Source organism: Camarhynchus parvulus, chromosome 1, assembly GCF_901933205.1.
Source record: "Camarhynchus parvulus chromosome 1, STF_HiC, whole genome shotgun sequence".
Lineage (NCBI taxonomy): Eukaryota > Metazoa > Chordata > Aves > Passeriformes > Thraupidae > Camarhynchus > Camarhynchus parvulus.
This window is the reverse complement of record NC_044571.1, coordinates 106,187,458-106,206,894: the sequence shown is the minus strand read 5'-3', so window position 1 is coordinate 106,206,894 and position 19,437 is coordinate 106,187,458. Positions and strand designations below refer to the sequence as shown.

General features: G+C 39.3%; 1 protein-coding gene across 13 annotated transcripts in view; it reads right to left on the bottom strand.

The window, feature by feature from the left end:
• The window catches only part of ROBO2 (roundabout guidance receptor 2), a 1,013,596-nt gene that overhangs the window by 28,567 nt on the left and 965,592 nt on the right, over positions 1 to 19,437 (bottom strand). For 9 of the 13 annotated variants that reach the window (XM_030962464.1, XM_030962445.1, XM_030962519.1 and 6 more), the window contains 5 exons: positions 18,693 to 18,974; positions 18,189 to 18,314; positions 13,947 to 14,103; positions 7,836 to 8,096; positions 4,332 to 4,546 (listed from right to left, as the gene is read on the bottom strand). In XM_030962464.1, coding sequence (XP_030818324.1) covers positions 4,332 to 4,546; positions 7,836 to 8,096; positions 13,947 to 14,103; positions 18,189 to 18,314; positions 18,693 to 18,974 — 1,041 coding nt within the window. The remainder of the gene's footprint in view (positions 1 to 4,331; positions 4,547 to 7,835; positions 8,097 to 13,946; positions 14,104 to 18,188; positions 18,315 to 18,692; positions 18,975 to 19,437) is intronic. The other 4 variants (XM_030962492.1, XM_030962538.1, XM_030962555.1 and 1 more) reach the window with 1 other exon arrangement.

Below are 19,437 nucleotides of genomic sequence, written 5' to 3'. Positions count from 1 at the left end.
ATAAAGTGGCAACTTGCTGTGTCTCTATTACTTCTTCAGCACTAAAATTAATTTATGATCAGTCATCAATTCATTTACATGTCATTTTATGCTAAATCTATCGTTGCTGATGAATGCATATCCCTAGATCCATTAAGCTAGAGTAAAGTCTGTGCTTTATAATATGACCCTGCTAATTGTTGCATTACCATTTTTATGAGATACAAAAAGTAGCAGTTTCCCATTTTCTGAGCACATATTTAATCCATGAAGCACATTCTTCCTATTAAATGCAATCTGTCTAACTGCTTATAAACCAGAATCTTTTGCAATAGGTATCCCTAAGCAAATCAATACAAATATTGAGCTGAGGCATGGTAAAATATGGCTCATGAAAATGATATTGTGCAGTTTTCAAGAATTATTCCATTTGTGCTCAGACACAGTGAATGATCAACTTTTTCCATACAGACACTGATCAGTGAGTCTTTTAATCAAGACCAAAACATGTCAAATAAGGGATATTCTTCCTTGCTGAGCTACACAATCTGAAGAGATTTTTATGATTTAGATCTATATAATTATTTGGAAAAAAAAAATGTAACCCATTTGTCGAGACACTGTTTGCAAGAATAACTCTCTGTTTATACCAGTTTGTATCAGTTAAATAGAAGAGGTCTTGCTCTAATTTCCAAGCTAGTTAATGAGTCAAACTCTTCCCTCAGTCAAAATGCACCAGGACTGAAGATACACAACTCACAACCAGCTTCACGGGTGCTGCAGGAGGAGGATGAGATAAGGAGAGAGCAAAGAAAACCGCCAAACTATAACACTTTGACTTGAAAAAAACCTAGGCTTGCTCTTAGTGATTTCAGTGAGAAGCAAATTGATTTCTTCTAAAATCATATGCAATTAATTAAGTCTATTAAAGTAGAATAATGCAACAGACTCTTTGTGGCCATTCATGCCATAACTCTGCACAGCAATTCATTATAAAGGCAAACATTAAACATAAGAGAAAGAAAAAAACATACTTCATTGTGTCTCTGAAAGCAAAAAACAACCCTAAATAATTATGAATTAAAAGTCAAGTGAGGGCAAATTTTACCAGTGTTTTGTGGTTCCTTCTCTCTATTTTTTAAAAGCAGATTCAGTGACTCAATATCCTAACAAACCATACTGGGAACGAAGCAAAACCTTGGCTTTAATTTCATATTACATCCCACATATGTGCAAATTTAAACCTCCCTCCTTGAATTCTCTTTGTGATATCTGGAGAATGTTAAGATACAGATCCTGTACACTCCTCCTTTTTTTTCACTTTATTATACATGTCAGCATTATGTCTCTGCCACCTGCAAAGAATAAAGCTTAATAGTGCAGATTAAATCCTTGTCTGCATCTTCAGTTAGCTGTGACTAAAACTCAAGGGCCTGGAAGACAACTTGACTTTTAAACAGTTTAAAGTAGCAGCACCGTGGTGTCAGAGGGATTCAGCAGTTTGTGCTTTGGCTCACGCAGTGCCAGTGCTTCCCCTCAGAGAATCCCACACTTGGCACTGCAGGAAATCCTTTTTCTCAGCTCAGCCATGAAGAACAAAGCCCCATTTCAGTCCAAGAGTGGGCATCTTTGAGGCATTGCTGAGGCTTGCTAACACTACAGGGTGAGGAACCTCGCCCTGCTCCCGCCACAGCAACTCTGTTTGGAGGAAGTCAGGACCAGGGGATGTCAATTTAGATTGCTCACAAACACTGAACTCCCAGGGCACTTCAGAATGAACAGAAATATTGCTTCATCTGGGTCAGCTGTTCTCATCTGCCTCCATTTTCAAATACGTTTAGAGAAGTGAAAACGTGATCTATAAATTCCTAGAAAAATGCTGGCTGAAGTCACCAAAAGCTCTGTGGAAAGAAGTAGCTTATGTATTCTCAGCACATGAAAGAACAATTTAGTTGTTCTATAGTATTTTAAAAGCAATCAAACTGAAGAATGAGAAACAGCTTGGGAACAACTGAAGCAATTTGCTATACACTCTTTAACACCATTAAACACAGCCTGGAAGAGTTAACAGAAACAGATAAAGAAAAATTAAAATTATCTTCTGAAAAACAAAATTTGCCCAAGTATAATAGGCAATTCCTTTCCACCATTAGGAAAAAAGAAAACAAAAAACAAAGAACAAGCCCAATATAAACTCTTCTAAAATCAAGGTTTTACCCAAATAGTAACTGAGAAAAACAGAAGTAGTTTTGTTATTTGGAGTTTTTGCTATCTTACAGACCCTTTATGCTAACACTCTGGGTGTATTCCTGTAAGGCTATCATTCCTTAATTAAGTCAGTCTACATGTTGGCTAAGTGCTATAGGGGCAGTCTGTAATTTTGCTTCCCCTCCAGCTGCACATTCCCTTCCTGCAGTGCCAGCACACACCTTGCCATGCAGTGAACCAGAGGCAAAGAATGATCCAGCCAGTAATTAAACAAGTAAAAGAAACAGCAAAAAGGAAAATGTTAAATTTCAGCTGGATGAGGCCACATGAAGTTAGTGGTTGTCATGAGTGGAAGCATATTTAGATCACTTTAGGTATACTCCCAGTCTACATTATGAAGTTCTGCCCAATTTCTTCCAAAATATCAAGAAGCCTTTAACAATCGAGCAATTAGACATTTAACACTCCAAAAATTAAACAAGATTTTGAAGGCTATTCGTAAAAGTATAAATTTTAATAAGCACAAAAGTTTCAAATTGGAGCAGGAATACAACTATCCCTTATTTGCTCTAGGGAGGGTGATCCAAACTATAAGGTGAAGATGCAAATGTGGAAACATTCATTTTCTGATTTACAGATACATAAGCATTGCCATATTAATATCTACCAAAAGAAAAATGTATACCAACCTGTTTTTTTTAAAAATTTATTTATTGCTGTTCTACCAGTCTAAAACTCTTAGTGAATTCCTAACATAAATGCTTCTGAGCCATTAGTGAGATATGCAAAAATATGCAGAATTATAGCCTGAAGGAGATTACTCTAGAAATTCAAGCAAAGTGAGTTAATATATGCATGAACTAAAAAGTTAACCTTCTCAATTCAGAGATTTAAACTTTATGTCTTTCAGTTGCATCTGGATTTCAAATCACAGCAGCAGGGATACAATTCTTAAATCTTAATTAGATTGGCAAGCAGTCTGGCTCTAGGGTGAAGGAAAACATGGAAGGTGGGATTAAGCTACACACTATTTCATTAAAGAAGGGAAAGGAAGAAAATGATAGTATTGATGCTCCATCACTGTCATGTTCCTGCAGTTTTTCAGAACAGCAATCCTTAGCATGAGTGCAAGAGCCTTGGAATTTCAGAGATGGAGACAAAGAAGGAATCCAGTGGCGCTATGGTAAGAGGTTGTTCTGAGCAAGTCTCCCTTAAGATAAAACCAGCAATGAGTGTTTGTCTGCTGAGATCAAAAACTGAAGCAGAACTCACTAACACTGTGACATTGGGGATATTTGGGTCTCCAGCACACCTTCACATTATGGACACAGTACATTATATAGAGGCCCTGATTCAAGCTAAAGAGAACTACACCGATGCTTACACACAGTGCATGATGTCCACATAAAATCCGTGTTTTCAAAAAACAATGTCTTTCACTACCTAAATTTCACCAACAGCACTTTAATTCATTCAGATTCCATGCATTAATTTATTATAGCAGGTCTCCCTTTCTAGGTCCCCTTTGATGACGATGATGTAGCTTTCCAAGGCATGCAAAGGACAGGAAGAAGTGAGTGTAGGAGGGTCAGAATTATTAAACAGATTCTCTAAAAGGGAACAATTGCTAAATTCAGCCATACAAAGGATGTTCAAAATACACATTTTCCTACATAAATGTTGCATTTACTCTAGAAATAAATGTTGTGCCAATCTAGCTACACTTACTCTGAAGTCCTTAACTTCCTTGTGTTCATCTTGGAAAGCATTTGCCAAGCAGAATATCTAAAAGTGTTTTAAGATAACATTTTTATGCTGCTACTGATTTATGAAATATATATTGCTAAGCTGAGGTCTTCCCCCTCCTTTTTATGTAACTGCCTTGCTTCTCTACTAGAATGAACCTTTCATGAAAGCCAGGATATAACTGAATTTTCTTTCAAGTCTTTAAAGCTTTTTAAAATTCATGAATTTCCTTATCATTTTTCAGCAAAGTATTTCCAAATCCTTCTTTAACTTTACTGTTTAGCATTAACATTTTAAATGTTACAGAAATCGAGTGGAATAAATTTTCACTTAGAAAATGTCGAAGTGGTGATGTATTTTACTGGTAGTAACAAGTTGGCGTCAGTGTGTTTGGTTACCTGTTACAGAGCTGTCTAGATTGTCCATACTGGAGCCTGGAGTATGCTCTAGACCTCTTAGTGGCCTACTGATTTCTACAGTTTCTTCTTCAATATCATCCTCATCGTCATCATCATCTGGAACATCTGTTTCCAAATCTGAAATAAGGTTTCCAGATACGTATCCTAGGGGAGGAACTGGAGCCTGAGGAGGTTGTGTATTGCTTTGGATGTGCCTACACAAACAAACAGGAAAAGTTATCAGAATGGATGAGACTTTGCAACTCATGGTCAATAAAACACAAGCCTTTCAACAAGTCCTGAAGTATATTTACAAAATGTGCTTGGTTAGGACAAACTCAAGAAAATTCAGTTCAATTATTCACTGCAGCTTCTAATACCAGAGTGCTTGCACACTTTCCAGTCTAAAATAAAAAGAATCAAGATAAAATCCTCTAGGATGAGGAAGGTGAGGAGTGTCTTCTCACAGACAAAGAGCAATAGACACAGAGGCTGCATAAATCAGGTAGGAAATCCACGGAAAAGCACAATTCTGAATCCCAGCCTAGCACATAAGTGTCTCACCCAATATTCCCCCTTGCAAATCACACATTGAACCAAACTTAAATCTCACTCCTTCCGCTTAAACAGATGCAGAGCCTGAAGCAAAAGTCACCCTAAAGAGGAGGAAATGGCCAGTAGGACAGAAGAAATTTTCAAGTCCAATGAATGCATCATCAGCGAGGCCTTTTCATTTTGCTTTATTCCAAGAAGTTTAATTGATTTAATTGCAGCAGTATTAGGGCATGCATGTGTGAAATTACTCCATGCAGCAATTACATAAAAAAAAAAAAAAAAAAAGGAAAAGAAAAAAGAAGACAAAAAAGCACCCACAGGATAACTAAATGGCCAAAGGCAAGCATGGGATTCAGAGTTTGATGTGCCTGGTCTCTGAGAGAAAAGAACACCATCAGCTTTCAGAGCAGCATTCCCCACAGCACAACAGGTACGCAGCAAGCTGTGCCAGGGGACCCAGGCATGACTGGCCTTGGCACAAGAGCATGTACCACACTTGAAATTGCTAACTTAGGCACGTGGGAATCCTTGGGTGGCTCTACATGAGGTGCCATGACCCGATTTGAATCGGCAGCACTCTGGATGGGATCCAGGATTCTGCTGGTCTCTTGCTTGGACATCAGTAAAACTGAAAAAATTACAATTGTCACCTGTTTGGCTCCCAGTTATAATACATTTTCAGTGGAAATCTTGTGCTGAATTATTGCCTGCATGAATGAATTCTCTTTATTCAATAAGCCTTTTTTAAAAATTTTCATCTTGTAAATCTATCAGATATGAGAACATCATGGTAAATGTTATGTACACTGGTAACTTTCTCTACCTCAGTGTAGGTTTTAACTTATTGCTTATTCTGAATCCAATTTCCAGAACAAGTGCTTCCTTTCTGACATACAACCCCCTTCTGATTAACAGTTATTGAACACTTTTCTGCCTGGACACCAGGTTTTTAGTGTTCTACACAGTGTTCAAAACACTGGGGCACTAAAGGGCACTACCATCTAACTAACCCTCAATAAACAGTGTGATTAGCTCCTAATCAAGCAAAATGCTTAAGTATATGTTCAGTGTTCAGCTTGTGATAGAACAATTGAAGTCAATTTCTCATGTACTCACAGTTAAGCATATACTTAAGTGATTTGCTGGATCAAGGCCATAATGATTATGTACTTTTCTGGTAATCTCTAATGGGCTCTTTCTTAAATTCCTAGTTGGCTGATGTCTGTATTTCTCAGTTGCTACTCCCACAGTACCCTGAGACCCTGACAGGTCTCATTTCGCTGTTTAGGTTTCCCTTGTCTCTACAATGGACAGGTTAACTTTGTGAAAAGGAGACTGAAAAAATATTCCTTCCTTAGTCAAAACAATGGAAGACTTTCTACTAACTTTGACTAGCATGATACAGATCCAGCCAAAGAACAAAAATATATTAAAAAATTCCATGTCATAAAAATCACTTGTATATAAAGCATTTAGCCCAATACCCAAAAGGTGTAAAAAAAAAAAAGGTTATGTCCTTGTTTTGTTTTAGTTACTTTTTTTAGAGTTTCAGGCTCAATTACTGTGACTTTACACAAGAGCAACATTGAAATCTGTATAATCCTAAGCACATTATGAAACTTCCCAATCAATTTTCATTTCCCCAAAAAGGGAGCAAGACCTTTCCTGCTAGCTGCATGAGGCTTTGGTGTGGCGTCCTGCTCCGTTATCCGTGCCTGCGCCGGTTTGGAGCTTTGGAGGGCGTAGGAAGGATAACGGCTGCACAGTGCAGCAGCCACTGCCTGCGCTGGCAGGGTGTGCATCTGTGTGCTGGCTCAGAAGCCAGTGCCTTCAGCAGGCCAGGTCTAGCTGCTGCCTGGGATTTGGGTCAGTCCCACAGGCAGGCTGGGCTCGGAGCTTAGCGGCGCGGTGCTGCAGCGGGACCGGGGTACCCTGTTGATCGAGTGCAGATTGCAGACAAGCCCCGAGGCTTCCACGGTGCCCAGGGAAAACAGCTGGCTTTGGTTTGGCACCGCCTGCCTACCTGCCTGGTGTATTTAAGGGAGCTCAAGCTGAATAACTTCGTGGTTTTATTTAGCAGGGAAAAAAGGCTGCTCCTCTGCTGGCAGCATGCCATTCAGTAACTAGCTCTGCTCCGCTCCACTGAGAGTCGCGGGCTTTGTCTGGGTAGAGGAGCTGTAAAAGGACAACTGCTGCTCAGGGAACATCCAGGAACCAACTGACCTTCACCACGTCCCCAGCCTGGTGCAGTTGACAAGTTCTTTCTCAGTCCCTGAAGAGACTGCTTCTGTTTGTTTTGCAGGGGAAATGTTACTGTGGTATTTGCTTGCTCTTCCTTTAAAGAGGCATAAAGCAGTCTGAAACACTAGATCCATCCTATAAATACTAACGACTTGCTTTCTGCTGTTTCTGGGTTTTTCCTACGAATCAGAAATTCTCATGGTAGTTCAAGGTACAGAGATGCAAATAATTCATTCTCATGTGACACAGTGTAAAAGCTGCCACACTGATATTCCAAGAAACTATCATTACTTTTAATCAGGAATTTAGAATCTTACTATTTTTGAAAATCCTAAAAAATTCCTGTCTTCTGCTAGCCTGAAAAGAGAGCACTCACAACTGTATAAAAGCTGTCAGGAGGTGGCTATTAACTACTTAGCCGAACACGTGCAAAATTTTGGAGGAATATTGTTTTTACATGTTTTCAGACAAAATTTAGCGTATTAATTACCAAGTGTTATGATTTAAAAAGCACATATGGATGTGTAAGGCCTTCCAACTGTGGGTAGAGTTTTGCTATTTCTTCTTCTATTTTACTTCTTTGCAAACACAATTGAAATGCTGTTGAACATGATCATTCTTTACGTTAAGAAGGAATGTATTATTGTTGTTATTATTAATATTATTATTTCATTTCCCTGATCACAGGTGACCCATTCAAACATTTACCATGTCTGCTTTGCTATATCAAACTGGTAAGCCCTTGTTAACTCATCAAGGTGAGCTTGAAGCATTGGCTGCATCTCCTCTCGTGGGGAAGGCGTGAGAGTTGCAGTTGACTGCTGCCCAAAGGAGATGGCAGGAGATGAAGCTACTCCCCGGACAGGAGGTGTGGGGACACGATCATCATCTTCCTCAAGCTCATCTTCCATGCCCTGATGCAGGTAGGTCTGAACTGGCAAAGGTGGACACCAACCATCACTGTCATATCTACAATAAAAACCAAATAAGCTTAGTGTATATCAAAACTCATCTCTGCTGCACAGTAGAGAATGTAGAGGGTATACAGGATCCCTGCTACAGTTGGAAACCTTGCACACAGTGTGAGGCCTAAAATTTAATAAAAATAGGGTCTTAATGCCAATATTGTCCTTACTGAGTCAGTTTAATTTTTCCCACAACAGCTAAGCAACTTGAACAAGATATGCAACAGAAAAATTACTGACCCATTATCACATTCATTAATGGTGATTAGATAATGTTACACCACAATCAACAAACAAAAATGAACTAACTCACTTCCAGGATCGTTAATGTAGCAGAATGAATATTGACCTGGACAGGAAAATACCAGCATTCTTAAAAGGTAAAGCAAGCTTTATGTAGTAGTACTTATGCACTTATTTTACAGAATTCCAGAAAAAGCTGAGTTGAAATTGACCCACAAAGATCACCAAGTCCAACTCCTGGCCATGCACAGCACCATCCCCAAGAGTCACACCATGAGCCCACGAGCATTATCCATTTACTTCCATCCTCCCCTTTATCTGTCTGTAAATTTACCATTTGTTTCTGGTTTGGAGCTTAAATAAAAAGCTACACTTTCCTCATAAATTCTGGTCTTCCCACCCTGCACACGGGTATCTCCTGTGATGTGCAATACGTCCATGTCACAGCAGCACTGACCCCAAGCATATGCTGTGTCACAGCACCAGCTGATAAGGCACATTAGCACACGTGTTGACAGCTCTGCCAGCACCCCCACCTCCTAATCAATCTGTACTGGGACTTACCTAGACAGTGCTACATTTCTGAACACTTTCAACACACCTGCCCAAAGCAAATGGAAAGATTAACCACTAGGAGTATTCTTGAATAATAACAAATTCTTCTTTCTTCAGACATAAAGGGTGTCCTGGTAGGAGTCTGTGGTTTTTGTTGTCTTATGCCAAAGGTGTAAGGGGTGGTGCTATATCTGATCAGGGCTAGAAACAAAAGCTTTATATTTTATTACCACTTCTTACACAAGTTTTGCCAGCAAGTCAATTCTTTTCAGTCTATGCACTCATCAGAGGATCTTTCAATTCAGTGTTGGATGACAGTATCATCCAGGGATACTGTCCCTTAGAGACTCTGGCATCATTCCAGGAGGATAGGCCTTAGTGACTATGGTCATTCCCTGTGCATTACCTCCCCAGAGTAATTCCCTAATCTGTACACAACTTCAGTTGTAGGCAGCTTTGCTGACAATCACACCACTCAAATCTCAACTGTCTACTTTTTCCATCTTCAAAACATCCAGTCAGGCATCAGTCCCTTGAGCATCAGCACACATTTCTTCTTAACTTCTGGTGTATTCCAAAATAACTCAGGATACACAGCTGCTTTTTTTTTTTTCCCCTCAAAAAACAACCAGACAGCCACAAGCTCTCACAGCTCCTTCACTGTCAAACCATCACACACTCTGAAGGCCATTTCCCAAGCATCATCTAAGTCACTTTATCTTCTTTCCACCTTCAAGGACTGCTGACAAGGTCCTTTTTTCTGCAATGCAGGCAGGCAGTGCATTGCACGACACAGTTAATTTCTCAAACCGGCTTAAAAATACTCCTTTAAAGCTTCTGATTTGGAAGGAAGGATTTACCAATTTCCCAAAGAAAAATGAATTACTGTCAATTTTCTCAAGTGTGAAGCCAGGTTATAAAAAGGCTGGGAACACTGAGATGGAGAAGTCGCAAAACCTGTATTATGAACAGAACATTTACTTTCAGCAAAACCCAAAGATTTCTTAAATTAACTAAACTAGTTTTTCCTTATTCAGAAGTCTGTAGTCTGCATTTAAACACACAGATTCAGGACAGTTAAACAACCTGACTTAATAATCCAAAAGTCTATGGAAGATATATCTGGAAATTCACACTTGCATAAATTTAAATCTCTATATATGTAGATATAACCATAAATAGATATACAAACACATATGGGCACACAAGTGAAAAGAAAGGCTGCTTCCTAACATCTGGCCTCTAGGAAAGGTTGAGTGATTGATCATTACCATTTTCATAACACAGAGCTTTAAGAAAATGTTACATGATACATATTCATCCTTAGCAAACAATTAAGATATGACCAGCTGTAATTTGTCCTTCCAAACAATATTTGCTCAGGACATTTGCAACCAAGGCTGAAGGGACCATCCTAAATCATGCTGTGAAAACTGTGCAGTGAAACAGTCCTCTTGCTTCCTTTTGCTCTCTCAACCTCACGCTTTGCTAGAATGCCTTCTTCTTTAAAAGGGACAGGGGAAAAGGCAGTCCCTGGTGACTTTGCAATGATGAATAAACGAGCTTTGGATGTGCTCACCTTCTGACCCTACTCGATTCAAATCCCCAAATGTTCAGCTTGGTAGCAAAAAGGTTTCTTAGTAAAGAGGTTTCTCAGTGAAAAGATTCTGCAAAAGTACTGTACCTTTACCCAAATTTTGTTTGAAATGGAAAGCAGCCTAAGCCTGAAGTTCAGGAGATTGAGAGTCAAGATTTCAGGTTCAAGAATCTTTGTCTGCCTAATGTAAGGTGTCTGAAAAGCTACAAGCCCTAAACTTCATTTTAGAGAAAAACAAAATAAAGCAAAAACCCCCCAAAACCAACAAAGAAAAAAAAAAGAAAGGAAAAAGTCACATGTCATATAAGTGATGCAGCTATAGAAACACCTGGTATCACCATAGTGATTATTGGCCACATCCACGTTCTTTTTCATTTTTTGAGTAAATCCAATGTGGTGAAAAAGCCACTTTTTCAAGTACACTTATTGAAATCTAAGTGCCTTAACTTCATTAGCAACCTCTGATTGTAATTTCATTATAATTAAGACCCTAATAAATTCTGGTTAACAAACATAAGCCTCTATTTTTCTAGCAAGTTTTATTGTACTGTCAGCACTTTTATTCTGTAGTAATCTTTTACTATTAAAATCCCCGATCCATTACATTAAGAGATTTGTTCCTTTAAAATATAAAATGAAGGTGATAGATACAGGGCACATTCTGTAAAAACTGTGTTTCATTACACATATTGTTGCAACAAATGAAGCTTCCCTCCCTGGAACTCACCGGAAAGGACTTTTTGAAGTAAAAGGTACTACTTCCTTAACTTTTCCTAAAGACAGACAATAGGTATCAAATATATTGACATTCAGCAGCTAATATTCCATTTTGAGGTGTAACCAATAGCAAGAAATAGAAAAAAACAAATAACAATATGCTGACTGCCTTTTACTGGGTTGGCTCAAGATCATGCATATTATTGGTGAAAAATCAAAGTAAAAGATAATGAGCACGAAACAAGCATTTCTTTACTGTCAAGTTTACAGAAAATCAAGCAAAACCATCTTCTCTGAAAAGGGCTGGAAAGGGAGCATGTCAGTTTGGGAGCTGCTATAGGAAAAGAGAAACTTAATTGGCACAAACAGGCTCTTTGCTGAAGTTAAACAGGAATCTAAGAGATCCCCAAAGCTATCACATTATATAACAGGGCTAGCTGGAATAAGATATTCACTTTTCCTTCTCCAGTTTATGGAAAAATGGAGGCAAATGCCAACCCTAGTACCTCTAGGAAATAGATGGTACAGAAAACTAAGTGTATTTTTTCTGTGATAGGTGAAGTTAGGGGTTTGTTTGGGTTTTTTTATATCACTTGCCATTGTGGATGATCTTTTGCAACTTAGAAATCCACTAGTGCTTATAAGGCCACTAGCACTAATCTCTAGTAAGCAAAACTAGGTGTCAACACTTTTGAGCTTTTTTGTGATAATCATTCCAATGAAACTCACATTTGAATTTAATTTTTATAGGAAGACACCCAGAAAAACAAGTTTCTGTTTAGATGCCACCCTCCTTGTTTTATTGCTCTAAAACACTTCGATCTTGTCACAGACAGAATAAATCAAAACAAACCAAGAAGAACAAAAGAGTTTTAAAAATGTGGCTTTTTTTTGACCCAGTATATCCAAGGCAACATAAGGAATTCAGTCTGTGATTTTTTTCCCTTCCAGCATGTTGAAAAGCACAGAAACAAGATCAACCCCTAAATACAGAAGGACTATTAGTATTGGAAGCATCCTCAGAAAGTATGGGCCTTGCAGATTCAGTCTTCATCAAAGGTGGTTGCAAATTACTGTAGCTCCAGACTGACTCTAAGTCCAAACTTCAGATTTTTTCTGTGTTTGGTGAAATGCATGTTACAAGGTCTTGCTACCAGCACTGCTAATGATATATTACAAAAACCAGAGAAGAGCAATTCAAAGCATAATCATGGGAAAAAACTATGTCTGAATGGTTGTGAACCTGGAGGCTGGTGATTACCTTCTCCTTAAATAACATATGTTGTCTCGGTGACCAACATCATTCCTTCCAGCTAAATTACTCCTCAGTTTTATGCAACTGAGGAGTCAAGCCCTGGGTCACAAGGGATTTCTCTATAAGGTATTTCCATTTACCTTTAATGCTATTTCACTGTTCTGAAGAAAATCCAAGTGGTTTGCTTTCTATTGCATAATTGTTTTAGTGAAATGGTTGCACATGTGTTTTAAGGATATAAACTCATAAAGACAAAATTATTATATGATGAAACAATTTAAAATTTATTTTTAGCCTCTTATAACAGAATACAGAAGACAATGATTAAATGAACTTTTTGTTTTGAGATTTAAAGAACACTCACAATCAGTAAGGTTATTAATTTTCCATTATTTTGAAATTTTAACTATACAGCCTGAATGGGCCTTAATTTTAAGAACTTCACTGACTAACACAGTCATTTATTGCTTATTATAAGAGTCAAAGGAGTTGGCATAAACTGAAACAATATGGAATTTTTCTAACTTTAATTATGAAAGTAGTAATGATCAATTCCCCCTTACAATTGAGATAACACTTGAAATATTTTTATTCAGCAAAGCTATTACAATGTATTCTTAAAAATGTTTCATCCTTGGGAAATATTGATTAATCCATGTATTGAAACAGACACAAATTTGTCCCTGACAGAAAAATTATTCTCAAAGACTCCAACAGAGCTACCCACAGTAAACTATGTTTTTATATACTCTGATTTACCTCCAGAGTTTGATAACCTGGTATATCACATAATTACACTTTATAAAAAGCAATTCGTAACTGTTGTCTGTGTAGGAAATGTCTCTTTCCTCTCATTTAGCACTTCTTGTGTGACTTTGTGTCCTTGAAGACAAGTTTGAGCTACGCAAAATTATGTGAAAGGTTCCAGATACTTGAAAGTTGTTTGAATAATACCAAAAAAGCCTATAATTAGCATGCCTTCCTCAACTGTGAAATTTCTTCTAAAAGCCGATGAGAAGATTATTATCCATTGGTTGATCTTCAAAAATTAATCCAATTTGGTGGGAGATTTTTTTGTTCTCTTGGCTCTAATATTTTTAAACATCAAAGCAGTGAAAAAATACACAGAGACAGATTATGTCATCCTTACTCACTCTGAGTCCCATCAGTTGCATACAATCCCAGAATTCAATTAAGCTACCTGTGAAGTGAGATACTTCTCAGCATGAGAAATCACTGAAGCCCTACATGATGACGAAGCAAGGTTACTTTTGTTTCCATCTTCAGTCACTATCCACAGAAGCTATTCAAACATTCCTCCTCCACAGCCTTGAATCAGTCTACAGGATAAGTTGTTCTCTCTTTTTTTTTTTTTAACAAATCAGAAAATTATTGTCACTTATCAAAAAAAAAAAAAAAAATAGAAAAGGACTCATTTCTGCAAATCACAGATTTTTCTTCAAAAGAAAAAGAAAAAAAAAATTTACCCTGCTTCTTGCTGATCCACCCCATAGTGCTCCAGCTCTGTGCCTGGAAGTGGCTGCACAGGAGGGGGTGGGAGGGGAACACTGGCCCAGGTTGAACCATTATTTTTCTGGGGCTTGGCAGTATTTTTGTTTTTCTTCTTTTTCCCTCCTTTGCCACCTGCAAATCCAAAAGAGAAAAATAAAATATTAGAGCTATAATGTGGACAAAAAGGCCAGCTATTTACATTTCTTTGACAGAATTCTGATTCCAGAGCACATGCCCCAAAAAAGATGTATTTATATCTCAGCAGAATCAGTGCCATCGTGCTAATGCTGTCACAAGGTTGTAAGTAATAAAAGAATGGAATGGGGAATATTCTGAATATTTACTGAAAAACACTTATTAAAATTGTCACTGGAGTCAAGAACTTTCAAGATAAGAGTAAATTGTCAAAACAAAAGAAACAGGGTTTTGTTGTTAGGAATTTCCTAATTTCTGGGGTTTTTTAAAAGAGTGGGAAGATATGTGCAATATTTTAGGACTGACTGTTTCACAGGATTCGAACGTCTTGTGGCACTATGGAGAAGAGGTTCTATTTCTGATACACAGCTCTAATGGATGAGGCAGAAATGCAGTGAGCAATGCATTTTAGTTAAACCCTCTGCTCTTATTGTCCTTGGACCACTTCTCCAGCTGAGACACTTCCATTTGTGGGAGAGAGATCTTACAGAGAAAGCTCTCATCCCACTTGGTTTGCTTCTTTTATTTTTCCCTGACTTCTTTTTCTTGTCAGGAATTCATTAAGAGGAAGAATGGCTCAACATTTCGAATCCCTTGACTGCTTGGGGACTCATCTATTTTTTGGAGCTTTGTTGTGGCTTTCAAACTCTTTGTTGGGTGGAGGAATGGTTTGTCAGATGCCTTTTCAGTGGGGTACCCAGCTGCTCTCACTCATCCCTGGCCTGTTGCAGAAAGCACAGTCTAATCCATCTTACCCACTGATGTCTCTTGATAATTTATAAGGATCAGCCAAAAAAACCCTCACATAAAAATGAATCAATGAATCAAGAAAGCCACAACTGACTGGTCAGGGAGGGTGGCACAATGTGCACTGACAGGCACTGCCTTCTGTGCCATGGCTTTAACTTTAGGCCCAGAGAAACACAGAAGGAGGTGCAATTCTAGCAATAGAGACAAGCCCATATCATGGGACTTTTTGTCCTTGAGATGGTGGTTCACAGGCTTTCTTCTGTTACCTCCAAATGTCAGCTGGATGGAAACAGGAACAAACAGAGAGGGAAGAAAAATGTGATTCTGTGACTCAGAAGTAGCCAAGACTTCTCTTTTCACCTCCTGTTGTGCCTGCTAGAGACAGGCAACAAGCCCAGCAATATTTCTAATCGACCTGGCTGGCAGCACATTGGAAGTGAGACTTTCCACTACTCAATTCCAGACCAAAGCTCTTCTTTCCTTGTTTTGGAGTATTTATAGTAAGTCCAGCCAAGATCCTGTGATTCACTATGTGTGAACTGAGCTGATATTTCCTCTATTAGGATGGAAAACAGGCTCTTCCTTCCATTTGTACCCTGGCAGAAAGGACAGTTTTCTTGAAAAGGGAAAGAACATTTTGACTGGTGAAAAGAAACCCCAGTGACAGTGGAGATAGAGGAACAAATATATGAACCTTCTGGAGGGAAAGTGAAGCTTTCAAAGAACAGGTAAGGCTAAAAAAGTGAAGTTAGAAATAGGGTCACTGAACAGTGAAAAGAAAGTAGGTTAATTTTAGTTTGTGGGACATGGAGAAAATTTTTAAAAGTCAGCAGGAGTAGGAACCAACAAGAACTAAGGCAGGAGGGGCTGCTTTAGGAAAAAGGCACATGCATATGTTTTTATGTTGCAGGAGGATTTAAACTAGGAACACACAGAGAAGGGAAATGCAAAGAACAACTTCAGCTTAGAGATTAGTTGAGGTGGAGAGGAAGATTTTGGAAGTGTAGTATCTTGATGATCTTAGGAGACTGATAAAATGTAGGTTACGCATGGAGTGCTAATATGGGAGTCACTTGGATTTTAGGAGTCTCAAAGAGAGAAATCAGAGATAATGGAGATATTAGAAGGAGTGAAGCAGAGAGACAAGGGACCTGTCTAGATGAAGAAATGAAAAAAGAGAACTCCAAGGTCATTACTGGTAGGGGAAAGCAGCCTACACTGTGCAGCTGGGCAGGAGATTTCTCTTCTGTCCCCATGGACAGTTATTCCATTGCCAGACTGGTGGGACAGACACCGAACACATAAAGCCTGATTTGCGTTTGAAAACTGATGCACCAAAGCCTTGTTTCCCCATAGCAACAATGCCTGATACTTCAACGTCTCCTCACACTGAAATTCAATTATATTGTTAAAATCTCTAGGTGAATTGGGTACTGGAGAAAGAATTTGCCAGCTGGGCTGCTGATCCTAGTACAGATATAATCTGTGCAAACTATAGCTACAAAATTTCCCTGCCTCATAAAGCAGTTGAGGTTTTAGCTGTTTTCCATTCCACAGTGGGATAGGGATTCTCATGATATTCATGTAAGAGAGACAGAAACTTAGTCAGAATGATAAGTAGTGCCTAAAGTACCAACCAAGGAAGTGAGAGAACAAATCCCTCCTCACCCTGATGGGGACTACATAATCAAAGCTGGTCTCTGACTCCAGTGATGCTCTAATTATCAGACTATTTGAAGGTCCCCCCCAGTTTCTTGTGTATTACAGACATAATTATCCTGTATCAAAGGCATAATTAGTGGGCAAGGGAGAGCAAAATACTGACTCTGCAGTCCAATAATCTGGCACTCATCTGAGCACTGGGGCATCCAGTTTTGAGCTGCCTTGGTCACAACAAGAGTGCCCTGGGCATATGACTGACTATAACCCTAAGTTTCCTAGTGTCATCAGAAAATTTACTTCTGGCTGAGAAACACTACACAGAATATGTTGCATTTGAAATATTTGATCGAAGTCCAGCCTTTGATCAAAAAGGGCACTTTCCAGCGACACTTCCTATTTTCTGAGAAAATTCTTAGGCAGCCTTAGCTGTCAACATATCTAAAGTGTGATACTGCCCTCTGATACCTGACATATATGTGCCTCAGCACATCAATTGCTGCATTTTCATGCGGCCTGGGGAGCAAGCTGATTTCCTAAGCTACTTGTCAATATATCTCACATGCAAGGAACAAGGAGCTTTCTTGAAGTATTTCAGCTTCCAGATACCTCTCTGACAATGCCATAAGCCTATTTTTTGGTCTCAGTCAAATCAGCTAATGCCACCCATTGAGAACACAAGACTTGCAAACACATTTGACTATTTGAGTAATGGGCTAATGATAATAGGCTTCTTATCTCAAGATTCAGTTTGAATAGTCATTTAAATTGACATAAAAAAGCTATTTCTAGGTTTGGTCTATTACTGGGAGGACTGCTCCAGCTTAAAGTGGAAATTCAAAAAGCTGTGGATATATTCTGAATATCAAAAAGTCCTTTCAGTGCACTCATATTTTAGCTAGGTGAAATCACAGATTTTCATCTTAACTGTTGCCTTTTCAGTTTTTGTCTTGACAGAAAAAAAAAAAAGACAACTATACATAACATAAGCAACAAGTAAGCAAAATTAAAGAAATCAAGAAACAAGGTGTGCTCAGATATCACACACAACCACATGTACTATGATCATTTTCATCTGATGAAAATGCATCATGTTTCCAATAGAACATGCAGCATACACATAAAATTTACATCCTGTTTGTATGCAAACTCGGCACAATTTGTTGAAACCCCTTCGTTGAAACCTTTCAGGGCCCTACAACTATTTCCAACCTGCTTCACTGAGGAACAGCTTGTGCGAGTGGGGTATCTGTTAACAACTCAACAAAAATAAGAATCCCCTCATTAAGTTTAGTGTGGGGAGGCCTATAAACTGAGGATGGATGCAGAAATACATTTGCTCCATAGATTGTGTCAGGGAAAGGATGTGACAAGGCGAGGCTGGCAGCTGCGCCAACAAGCGCACACATGGAAGGACTCTCCAGTTATCTCCAAGTAGGTCCTGCAAAAGGCTTTTTGGTTTCAGCAGAGTCCCATGTGGCATTGTTTGCTGATGGGCAGGAACTCTCATGGCTATCCTTGACTGGTGCCTGGGAGGTGTTCTGCCTCCCTGGCGAGCCGCTGGCCAACACCCCTCCGTCCCTCGCTCCCCTGCGCACGGCGACGGAACCAACCTGAGAGGCTGCCACTCCTTTCGGAGCTGTTGTGGGAGCTGGTGGTGCTGAAATCCTGTGACTGGTTGTGTGGCAATCTATTAGCCAGTCCCTCAGCCACCCGGTAGTCAGGGATGTAAAGCAAGGCTAAGGGTTAAACGGCAGAGGTCACAGTGGCATCGTGGGATTAGTCGACAGCACAAGCACATGCGACACATGCAGTTAGCAAGTCGGGGCAGATGGGGGTGGGGAGGCAGGGTTTTACTTGGTTATTTTTAAAGGTACACCTACCCTAGCCTAATGGAAGACAGATGGCTTGGTGACTAGCACAGGACAAAGAGCATTAAAAGCACAGTGCAATGTATTTTGTGATCAGGTGAGGTTCAGCACATATGCAAGGTGTGCAGGCATTAGTTCAGGTCAACATGAACAGTGTCTCACAGAGCTAAAAAGAATTTTCTAATTCATGCACAGATGATACAGTACACAAAGCCAAGGGCTCTGGGAAATAAGAGCTGTAATTACCATTGTTGCCTTTGCCTTGGTCTGGGAGAGAGTAACCAAATCCCATGAGGTCATTTTTTTGCTGAATTGAGCTTTTCCACTGCGGATCTGGTAAATCGACGGCCAGCTCGTGGATGCTGTTGGAATGCAGGATCTGGGTGGTGGCATATGGCGTAGCCTGGGTTATTTGGCTGGAGCTGTTGTAACTGGTTTTGGTGGTGAAGTCGATGCTGCTGTAAATGGCTCCATCAGAAAGCATGGTAGCAGTTTTATCTCCTTGCCCTGGCACTGGCGGCAGCACATCTGTGGAACGAAACAAATCACTGAGGCACGGGAAGCCTGTGAGTACCAAGGTTTAAGGCGAGAAATAAACGTGTCATTTTGCACGTTTGCATTTCAGCTGAGACAGGCTCATGAGCCAACGAAGGGAAGATGATGTACAACCATGGCCAAGCTATCAGCAGCTGTGACAGGCCTACCACTTGTCCTTCACGTCTCGCTGCCTAAAACCATCTTTTTTTTTTTTTTCCTTCCCCATACCTTCAACTGTGAAAGTGAAGTTTGGAATATTTCTCTACTGAAGAATGTTTTCAATTGTTCACTCCATGTCAGAACCAATGAAACTGTCTGGGCTTCAGGGAAATGATGAAAGGAGAGAATTTACAAATCACACAGGGAACTTGCCCAGCAAATATGCAGAAAAACTCTCAAAGTAATTTTTCAAGGGCATCACCTTGATTTCCTTGAAACTTTTTGCATCAGCTTA